The following is a 10,892-nucleotide window of genomic DNA, read 5'->3' as shown; positions in this document are numbered from 1 at the left end:
AGGAAGGTTGTCAATAAAGACAGATTGGTTCCAGAATAAATCGTATAGGGTAGGAAAACAAAGCGCGTTTCTATAAATAGACCCTATTTTCACGTCTCAGTAGTTACGCGTTACATCGCCCAAAATAGCTAGCGCCAGCTTAATAACACGTCCGTCGGTATGCTTCCAAGTACGGGATTTTTATTGAGTGACACCTCACCCGAACCGTGTTAAAATAAAAGTGTCATCACCAAATTTCGCTTATCACGCTTATCACGCTTATCAGGACCGTTCAGGAGAGCCATACGATAAGAGTAGCAATGAAGGTTCGATTTGTGCCACAAAAGAATACGATAGCGCTACGCAACGTCGACGCGTCCTACAGGTGAGCCGTACACGAAACTACCGGAAGCGCCAGAAGGCAAGGGCGAAAACCGCCGCAATAAATTACCAGGGCGAGCAATTGTCAGACGCAGTTGACTCGGTGGCAGAGAACGAAGCAACCAGACCCGAGAGAGATTCGCCCCTCGAGAATGAGGAGATTGAAAAAGATGGTACCTTTGCCTGCGAGAATTTTACTATCTCCATTTAGGAAGTCGATGATTCCACAATCAGCACTACCGAGGTAGATCCATACTATGAGAAGAAAATAGTTGACACTTCCCCCACTGAAGAAGACGAATGTCAAAGACAGCCCTCAAGCCCACAAAACCATGTTGGGGAACCAGCCAATTTGGCTACTTACGATGCTAACACTGATGTAGAATATGCTACACAGAAGTTTATTCAGCAGTTTCTCGCTGGTATACATGGCTGTAGTGCCCAGAGCCACCGAGAATCCATAATTGCGCACATCGAAGCTGAGGGACCAGAAAATCACCATAGACTTGATAGATTAGTTGCCCCTGATATACCCCATACACTTGATAAAGAGTACATTCTCGCCGCTGAAACTGGCGACAAGACAACGGAGCTCAGTCCGGATCAATGGCAGGCGTTATTTACCGGTTCAAGGCTCTGATAACAAACTCAAGCAGGCTTGCAACCTGATGTACGTACAGGACGTGTATATCGATGGCCTAACAACCGGGGTGATGATATCTCTGCCACTAAAGCTCATAACGACGCAGTGGTTTGACTTGAGCACGAAACTGTGCAGAAAGGCTGCTTTGGGCGATCATTCCTAACGATTTCGACGTATCTCGTTGACTTGAACGCGTCCATTGCAATGGCGGACAAACAGGGATTCCTTTTTTTCCCCACCCCTTAGTAAGAACCGATCGCCACCTTCAGCTTTTAGTCAGAGTACTTGACTTATTAGCCGATGAGTGACTCATATCACGACTGTGTTGTGAATTTCGAGTCCACTTTTGCACTTGAATTTGTCTTCTGCCCTTCCAAACCGTTCTTGATCCCAGCAGACCCACAGCAATTAGGTCTGTAAACACAGAATTGCCACTGTGATTGTTCGTGTATCATAGAGTAAATCATTAATTCATGGTATAAGAATAAGTCGATAGCCTCGACTGAAACTGGTTGCCACTCGTTTTTTCACCGAAAAATGGGTATACGGTTGATGGGGCTATTGCTGTGCATTCCGTGGAGATCTGAAGGGACCCATGCTACGGTAGGCATAGACCTCCTCAAGAGACAAGTATTGTCCCTCAGGATCAGTGCGCTTTTGATGCAGAAAAAGGCCAAACGTGGGTAGAGGACCATCTTTCGTGAGGGTTGCATGCCCATCCATCACCTGATGTTGAGTTTCGAAAAGAAGCACATTTCTCATAACCCCCTCTCCCAATCAGAAAACCATATCCTCGCCCTAGCGATTGGCACTTTCCAACTCAAAGTACAAGAGACTCATACAGAACAGTATTTCTAATGTGGGTGTGAAGTGAGGAGATCTCAGCTCTTTTGGTAGCAACTTTGACGACACAATAGCTAAAAATTCCTCCGACGGGGTACCGCTTTCATCACAGACTCACCCATACACAAATTTCGTATACCCATTATGCAATCTGACTATGCCCATCCGACTTCCTTACGCGCTATTATCAAGCCCGAGGAAGATTGGACCAAGATATCAGATTTTGGTAAGCGGAGGAGGATACAGAACCGCCTTGCTCAGCGCAAGTACCGTAAGTTGGATCCTGTCGATTGTGGATTATCAGGAAAAGTTCTAGAGGAAGCCATTCACGTCGGTCGAGCAGAACTAACGGCCAACGACAGGAAACAAAGTCAAGCGCCTTACTGGTTCCTCTGACGAGGTAGAGGCTAAGAAACCCCGTCAACAGCCTACCAGATGCAAACGCCGTTCCTCTGCATCCCGCAGTAGAAAATCAAGCTCTACAGGTCCCGGACTACCCGGGGTCCCTCAGCTTCAATTCAACTCACCAGTGACGCCTACTGGCGAGCCTGGCTTTCCCGATACCTACGACGACCAAATGAGCTCCGACAACCAATTCCGCTTAAATTGCCCCGTCAACCCTGTTTCCATTGAGATTCCATTTCCTCTCTATGGGCTTGCTCAGTCCGACATAGACATTGTGGCAGCTGGCGAATATGCTGCTAGCATAATGTCCTCCACAGTGCCCATGCCACCTTCTCTCGCAACACACTTGAACGACTCCATCAATTCAGAAGCGTACCCCAGCAGCGATGGATTCAACCCGCACATAGCCTGCAGTAATATGACTCCCATGGAACTCAATTATCTCAGCCTATACGACCAGCTCTATCCTCATGTGAGTCACGCCAGTAAAACATTGCAAGAGGCTGCACGAGCTCCACGATGCTAATGAGGTTCGCAGACCCCATCCCCGTTCTATCCTTCGAATGGATCTATCGATATCTTATAGGCTGGTCTCGACTATCCTATTACGCACAATTGAAGATGTAAAGAAAATTTCTTCTTTTTGAGGAATAATTATGTAGTCTAAGCGCCCGAGGGAGGAGATCAAGGAATACTCTTGCGGTATACTAGAGAAAGCAAAGCCGATATACATCAATCAAGACGGTCGTGGCATCATTTGCACGTGTTTCAATTCGTTTTCCAAACCTGCTTGGTCAATCCTAGATAAGAGATAGTAAATCATGTCTGTCAAAGTCTGAGGTGTGAGCAAAATTAGGGCTTCTCTTCCATTTCCCGGTGACTGCGCCTTCAGGCTGTCAATGAAATTCACATCTTGCTTGGTTTTGCCGAGCTCGTAATCGTTTCTTAGCGGATAATACGCCACGCGGTGTGGACGTTGCATTATCCTGCATCCATAAATTATCATTGGTGAAACAAACTTAGGACGTGTAATCATTCACATGGCTCCAGTTGGGAGTCCTAATCGGTCTTTAGGGCCTTCACGTCCGGGCCTACGACAGGGTTGTGAAAAGATTAAGGGGCGGCCCCATAACAAATGACTTGGTCATACGACAGCCTTTCAGAGACTGCTCATGGAATTTCGAAACTAAACCTGCGTTCTCTGGAACATACTTTAAAAGATGTTCAGTACACAGAGATCGAGTCTCAGCCCGCTCCAATGCCCTCATCAGACCTTGCTCTCCTCGGTTCAGATCCCCTTTACAAGACTGACACTTTCCCTTCTGTGACAGTCCCTGCGGAGCGTCGGTTCTCGAAACATCGGTGCCAGGCGTTTTCTCACTATGGAAGATAAAAACGACAGTGGAAGCCCAACTTGGCAGGAGCAGTGGGCCGAATGGACCAACGTCTTACCAAACGGCAACACAGAATACCTGCTCATCTGCCTTGGCTACATCATAATATTTGCATATCATACTCGTCACAGTATCTTGGGTTACTATGGACACCCACGTGCAGAGAAATCCCTGGCACTGGCCTTACATGTTCTGGCTGCTACTTTTGAGCTTACGCGATACTATTTTCGTGCCTCCAGAAGGACAGTACAGCCAGATCTCTTCGACACGGCTGCCTGTATGATCCATTCAATCACCAGCCTCCGTCTAGCTAGAACGCTGCGCCGGGGGGATAAAACCACTCGGGCATCATACCAGGCGCCGGCGATGCTGCGGCCAGTGCTATCCTTTGCTGCAGTGGTACGACAGGACTCTTTCGCGCATGAGGCTTGCGTCAAACTTCTCCATGCTTTCTTGTACACCCGGCTGCTCATTTTTATGTCCAAGAGGATTGGCATGGGGAAGATTCAGTCTCATTCTACCATATACGCTCAAGCGGTAACCCTAGGGGCCATTTTAGCCATTATTTCCTCGGGTCTTCCGGCAGGAGTGCCGATATACATCGGATCGGTCGGCTTAGTTATGGTATTCAATCAGCAAACACCCAGCAATCTCCCTTCGTCGGCTCATTTGACAGGTGCCAATGGAAGACGTCCCGATACTAGAGTCGTTGGTTCGACCTCTGTCAAGAGGACCAAGGAAAGTGTCGAACGGGCCGTTACGAAAGTCATCCAATGGCTAGGTTTGTTCGAAATCAATGGTTTTGAAATGAAGCACCTCTCGCCCGGTATACCTGCTGGTGATTTTGATGAATACGCCGAGAAGAAGCTTGCCGCTATATGAAGTCTGAGGCCTGGCATTAGATAGCTGAGATCTGGTGCTTATTGTTATTTACACCATCAGGTCGGCTGACGCTATCATTGCCGGTCGATTGAAACGAGAAATTTGGGTGAAGAAGAGGTAAGAAAGCACTGAGAAGGATGTGTCGGTAGTGCTCAGAGACGTTGGATATTCTGCACTCGTTCACAAAGCGGTGGTACTGTATATTACTTGCCTCTGGTTCATCACCATAAATCTGTGTATTGATCACGTGTTTTTCGCAAAATTCTTTCTCCTGTAAATTTATCGCGTCCAAGGGCAATCGTCTGAGTCCAATTCCAGAGGTAACGGCCAAGCGTACCTTGACTTTATCTTGTACCGTGACAGAATATGTCAGAACTCAGAAGCAAACCAGAGCTCTCAACAGTACCACTGCCCTGCATCAAATCCACAGTTCTAACCACGCCCCTATCTCATTCTGCTTTTATTACAAACCAGATCTTTTTTGACATGAACGCATTCATATTATCCCGGCCAAGATCGAAAGTCACCTAGATATTTCGCAAATGATCAATAAGGAAGGACCAAAGATTGATAGCGACAATAAACCACGCTTGTAGCCACTGGAGGCAGCGGATAATGTGGCAGCCACAATAAGAGTGTCTTGGGTCGTGCTTACGGCTTCTTCGATTGGGGTTATACTTGACACTGCAAGGAGGATATGCGAACCAATCGTTCGTTCACACTTTGACCGAACTGTCGTTGTATGGAGACTGCAACAGAGGGTCATGAGTAATACTGCCTTGTGCGACTCAAGGGCGGTCCAACTAACGGGAAACTTCCGTTTCCTGACCTGTGTATAAGTCATGGCAATAGCCACGTCACTCATGTCTAGTGCTTATTTACGATGTGTTCATAATATGTGGTATGTGAAAGACTTGCCCCTGCTGAATTCATGGTCTCTGCGTGGGACCTCAAGACCAGGTTATGCCTTCCACTTAACGCTTGTTTATGTCGATTTTTAATGGTTTCTTTAAGAGATGATTTACCTTTTATTCATTTTTAATACCATATTTCACAGATTTAAATCATATAATTTGACCTCCTCCTCTTTGACGTTAAGGAACTTCCGCTCGCCCTTGAAATTAAAGGAAACTTTTCTGAGTTTATCGTAGTGACCTATGAAGATTTCAAAGTCTGAGCGGTTTCGGAATGGCTTTGACACGTGTTTGGCGTCGTTTAGGGTTCTACTGAAGGGTCGGTAATCGCCCCGGAGATGGAACGCTTTCAGCTGCCTCGCCGATAGATGGATGTTCTTCTGTGATAAGATTAATACAACTCGCTTTCAAGTCTGGCAAACACAGCGATAATTTTCACTGACTTCATAATTCATTCGTCGATAACGCTGCCCACCAGAAGCCTGAAGGTTGACTGGCATGCCAATAAACTCGATCTTGGGACATGACCCAATGAGCTTTTGCACTCCGCAGAGATCGAATCGCATGCATGACTGCGGTTGATCTATGACCTCTCGAATATCCAACACCAACAGCCGAAGCGTCTTGCCGTGATTAATGACTTTTTCGAGTAACGAAGAGCGTAGGCGTCGAATAGGTTCGCCAGCTTCATTCGAGCTCGCCGTTACTCCAGTGGGGTTGACCGAACTCATGGCACCACTCTTACCGGTGAGATGAGACAATCCTCCTAGACGAAGCGAGAGCTCCTCCAACTCGCACGTCTTACCTAGATATGAAAGAAGTTCCAAAAAAGAATGTCTTGAAAGATGGCCGGCAAAACGTAGAACTTTCAAGGAGCTAAGCTTCTTCTTTTCCAACAAACGCTGGATCAATCGATCGGCACCAGGGCAGAGATTGAGGTCCAAATTACGCAGATTCCATGTCCTCGCAGGTACAAGTTCAGAGACACAAAAACCATGCAGCGATAATTCCTTTAGATGCGTTAAGAGAGTATTTTCAAAGAACATAGTACTTGGTATTAGCTTCCAGGCTGGAATGCTAAGGATGACAGAACCGAGCTGACTGCAATGAGATAAATGCCACTGAATCCATTCAAGCTCTGCCTTGGATCGAATGTTTTTGTGAAGCAAGCTTCTGAGGTTAGGGAAAGGCTGTGTACCTGTAACCCATGGGCACTCGCATGAAAAAGTGGTTACTCGCTCAGGAGCAAGCATGATGGCCGAAAGAATTGGACTTAGGAGTTGAGAATGACCTAGGCTCCAATTGTATGTATTGCCACGATGTAAAATATCAATAGATCTAACCAAACCGCCCAACTGCAGGTTTGTCGATAGAGTCCTTAGGACTAGCATGGTACTGCAGTCAACGATACCAGATGTGAAACTGAGCTGAAGGGTCTGATATAGAAGTGGCTGGGCGCGTTCACGGTTCAGCCTATTGCATCTGACCAAGCTACTGAGATCGTTGGTGGAAAGATACCTCGCTAGTATCCAATATACCTCGACAGGAAGGGAGTCCATGGTGATGATGAAGTTGAGCTACAAAGGTTACCACGCAGCTTAATATAGTCAAATTCAGAACGTTCGCGTTGCAAAATAGGTCTTCAAGTCTAATTTTACTTGTTAAGAAGATGCATCATGCAACAGTCCGTGTAAGGCTACCTCATGATGATTTCTGAGACGAGGGAAATACAAGAATTAGGTTATGATACATGTCACTTTCGACTAAGCTGTATTGTCTCATGGTCCTTGACTCCGGGCAAAAGCTATCAGGCCTAGACCCTCCAATTCTGCTTCGTTGGTGATAATTCATCTCGGGTTTGTGTCTTGCCGAATTTCCTGATACCTTTTAGTCCGGTTAGCAGCCTACAGCGCTTCGGGTATACCCTTAAACCCTGACAACGTTGTGATAGTACGTGGTGTGGGTGGCTGGATAGCCCGCTGTAGCGCTGAGACAAAACTAGTGCGTTGTTGCAGATGACAAGATGTTTCATACATTTGACTGCTGTAGTGTCAAAAATTGCATTCTACTTGTATGTGACTGAGGTTGATGCTGATACCTTATTGTTAAACTTTTCACTATTTGCTTGTTTCTATTAAAAGTCCATCAGCTCCAAACGTCACCTATCTGACATATAAAGATTCGGCTTCGTTCCAATAAATCATCTCAAGCAAGTTTAGAAAGGACTTCAAGACCTTATAGCTATGCATATCGACGAACTAAATCTTACGCACCCATGGGGTTCTCATCTTACCCCTGAGAGTACCCCTGTGAGTATCGAGTTTGATGACTTCACCGATTGCGGCATTAATCAAGTGCTTGCATACCAATACGATACCAAAGAGCAACATTTCTCTTTAGATTCGTGCTTCGAGTCCTTTTTTGAAAGTGAACTAGATTTCTCAAGCTCATACGAGCTACCAGACCTATCCCAAAGAGCAGTCTCGCCTTCGATGACCTCACTCGACCGCGCTTTCTCTTCAGAAGTTGCAGGGTATGACTTTTCTACGGCCCACACATTGGCAAGTCCGATTTGGCCTTCCGATGAAGATGAGCACCCCGGAAGCTTTTTCAAGCTTTCGGGTGTGTCTAAGGAAGTTCATAACCCCTCTAACTGGAATCCCGACGACGATTTGGAGTCGCATGGCCTAAAACTTTCACAGACTGGCAGAGCTGGGAATGGCACGACAGAAAGGGTACCATGTTTGCAGAAATCACCGAGAAGACCTCGAAGGAGGAACAAAGGCAAACCAGGCATCGAGCCACTTCGGACGCTCCAAAGAAATATTCACGGGTGTGAATTTCCTGGATGTAGTTGGACATTTCGAAGAAATGAACACCTGAAACGTCATATGAAGACGTAAGTGCACCTTACGCATTGCCCTCTACAAGCTTGGCTTTGCTGAAAACCTTCACATTAGTTTGCACAGAGAAGCCCCCGAATCCTTTTTCTGCGAGTTTTGCGGAAAGAATGGGTTTAGTCGGCGTGACAACTTGAGAACCCATCGGAAGTTGCATGCGCGTCAGCCGAGTCGCAAATGCAGAGTTAGGTTCATTCCTGCTGCAGCATTGCTGGTTCATCAAGAGATGCACGGCAGGAATTCGAGGGTGAAGTTCTCTAGTGCCTGTAGTAAACTCAGACCCAGGCATAGATAAAACAATAGCATTCTTTAGCACTGCAACATGCTACCATCTCCTTATTGGGTTGATATATATGCCGTCAAGTCCCAGATGTCCATACTTTCCAAACGCCTAACCATGTGCCGAGATAGATTTTGACGGACTATTAAATGCATGCTAAAACTCCCAACTCCTGTTAGGCTTGTAATAGCCCCTTAATTAATCCTTAAATTACAGGAGTAACTCATAGTAAAATGATATAATAGTCTATTTTCCCAAGCCGCAGCTTCATGTAGGCCTTTCCTGCCACCAAGGTGTTCGGACATTCCTGTTGAACAGATCCTGATTCACTTCAGCTTGTTGATGAATGGCTATGAGTACGCCTCGTTGCAAATATGCTTCTAATACGAGAACTTGTTATAGTATATCTCTAGACTGGTCTTTGTTTACTGCTCCGGCGTGTGATACCTAGGTGCGACCATGGAGGGGTTAGCCTTGGCAAGGCGTACTAAGCATCTCATACATTTCATTTAGGTAGCAAATAAGCCAGGACTCATGAGACCCGTTTATAAGCTGAGCTAAAAACTTGGTATAGTGTTATTTATAGTTGAAAATTGTGGCTGAGAGCTTGAATAAGCACAGAGAACTTAGTAGTAAGTTTGCATCGCGATTATGTTTTTCTTTGCTAGTAGACACTCATAAAACGCCTACCGTGAAACTATTCAACACGCAGCGTGATATCAGAGATTATGAGTGGTATGAGTACAATTGTATAGTTATAGATACCCAGCACGGGAATAAAGTCACCTACTTAAGGAGTTGAATATGGAATATCAGGCTCCACCAACTAATGTATCTTGTCGACTCGTATGAAAGAGTTTCTTGAATCTTATAACCCAGGATATATATAACAATGACGGCACAAGGTGTATACGATTGCACTCTGGTGCTGCAACCGTAGAGCTATTCTTGGATATCTATATTTGCATGGAGTAGAGAAATGTAGAAAGACAACTAGTAGATTCCAAGAAGCTATCCCAATCTGCAACTCTGGCACTCGCAACAAAAATTAGTGCGTATATAAACTTTCGATATTGCTCAATTCTAAAGCTTGAGCATCCTTCCCTTTCGCCAACGCGGATAGCCGTTGTTGCCCAGCACCATGGCTCAAGAACGACAGAATAGAACCGACTTAACTGGCCTCCTTGGCAGCAAAGGTGTAACTTCGTTGGCCGAGAATGTAGGTCTTGAAAGGTTGCCGAACCAGCGTTCCATTCTGGTTGCCACCAGCCCGATCAAGGTAATTTTCCAACTTCAGAAGCATTGACTGTACACTAATCATATAAAAGTCGGGAAAGGTAATCCTCAAAGGAGATATGGGGGATGCACTCGAGTTTCCTTTAGTGAAATCAACACTGGAAACGGGAGCAAAGATATTTCTTCCACCAGAAGCTTCCATGCATTGCCATTTTTCAGTTCTACTTGTATTGCAAATAATGAAACCCAAAAGTGTCTCGCATTGGAAAATTCCTGATAAGAACTACTTTGAAACGTCTTTCCCTATCCTCTGGGATGAAAGACTACAAGCTTCGCTTCCGGAGGGAGCTAAAATATGGTTGGTCGCGCAGCAGGATCGACTAGATATGGACTGGGATCACGCCAAGGAATCACTGGAAGCAAATTGGCCAGATATGGGGGATATGTCCACCAGCCCTAAGGAGTTATTCCTGAGAGCATGGCTCTATGTGGAGTCCCGAGCGTATCAAGATACGCGTTGCGATACTGTTCTGTCATCAGTTGCACCTCAGCCGGATGACAGGCAGGTTCTCTTTCCCATAATAGATCATTTAGCTATCGATCCTAAAGGGTGCAAAGTACATATCGAAAAAGGCTCGTATATACTTGAGACGACCCGTGAGTATAAGCCTGGTCAACCGATCGGCCTACTTTGCCGCAATAACAAAATCGACCTCTTGATCACCTGCGGAGTCACTACACGGAGTTTGGAGCCACCAGGAGCCCTAGATCATGAGACACTGTCTAATAATGCCAATTAGCTCTGAAGAAAATAGGATAATCTCATCAGGAGGACACAAGGGTCGTAGACCTGCCAATTACAATTCTCTGTTGCAGGAAGGTCTTAACTTACTACTGATATCATTATGTAGTGAAACAGGAAGATTGTGATAAGTTGCTGCGCCCTCGGGGGAGTGAGTGACTCACAAATGGATTAGGCATAGAGACGTGAAACATGAACTTTGATTAGCCGCTATTCTAGTGAATCGAAAACTA

At 45.8% G+C, this 10,892-nt stretch overlaps 4 protein-coding genes across 4 annotated transcripts; 3 read left to right on the top strand and 1 right to left on the bottom strand.

Moving 5' to 3' along the window:
• Positions 1-1,990: 1,990 nt before the first annotated feature.
• Positions 1,991-2,777, top strand: FPRO_14851 (uncharacterized protein; the record flags this gene model as incomplete). The annotated part of the gene is made up of 2 exons (XM_031224962.1): positions 1,991-2,117; positions 2,209-2,777. 2 exons carry the CDS (start codon positions 1,991-1,993, stop codon positions 2,775-2,777), a joined length of 696 nt encoding a protein of 231 aa, XP_031090169.1.
• An 856-nt stretch (positions 2,778-3,633) lies between these two features.
• FPRO_14852 (uncharacterized protein) lies at positions 3,634-4,527 on the top strand (the record flags this gene model as incomplete). The annotated part of the gene is made up of 1 exon (XM_031224961.1): positions 3,634-4,527. The coding sequence occupies one exon, from the start codon at positions 3,634-3,636 to the stop codon at positions 4,525-4,527; it is 894 nt and encodes a 297-aa protein (XP_031090168.1).
• A 1,051-nt stretch (positions 4,528-5,578) lies between these two features.
• Positions 5,579-6,694, bottom strand: FPRO_14853 (uncharacterized protein; the record flags this gene model as incomplete). The annotated part of the gene is made up of 2 exons (XM_031224960.1): positions 5,579-5,821; positions 5,885-6,694. 2 exons carry the CDS (start codon positions 6,692-6,694, stop codon positions 5,579-5,581), a joined length of 1,053 nt encoding a protein of 350 aa, XP_031090167.1.
• Positions 6,695-9,762: 3,068 nt separating this feature from the next.
• FPRO_14854 (uncharacterized protein) lies at positions 9,763-10,657 on the top strand (the record flags this gene model as incomplete). Its single annotated transcript, XM_031224959.1, has 2 exons — positions 9,763-9,900; positions 9,950-10,657. The coding sequence occupies 2 exons, from the start codon at positions 9,763-9,765 to the stop codon at positions 10,655-10,657; spliced, it is 846 nt and encodes a 281-aa protein (XP_031090166.1).
• Positions 10,658-10,892: the final 235 nt, after the last annotated feature.

The sequence above is a fragment of the Fusarium proliferatum genome (assembly GCF_900067095.1).
Source record: "Fusarium proliferatum ET1 genome assembly, contig: FPRO_scaffold018, whole genome shotgun sequence".
In the NCBI taxonomy this organism is placed as follows: domain Eukaryota; kingdom Fungi; phylum Ascomycota; class Sordariomycetes; order Hypocreales; family Nectriaceae; genus Fusarium; species Fusarium proliferatum.
The sequence above is the reverse complement of the archived record's forward strand: the minus strand, read 5'-3'. Positions and strand labels throughout refer to the sequence as shown.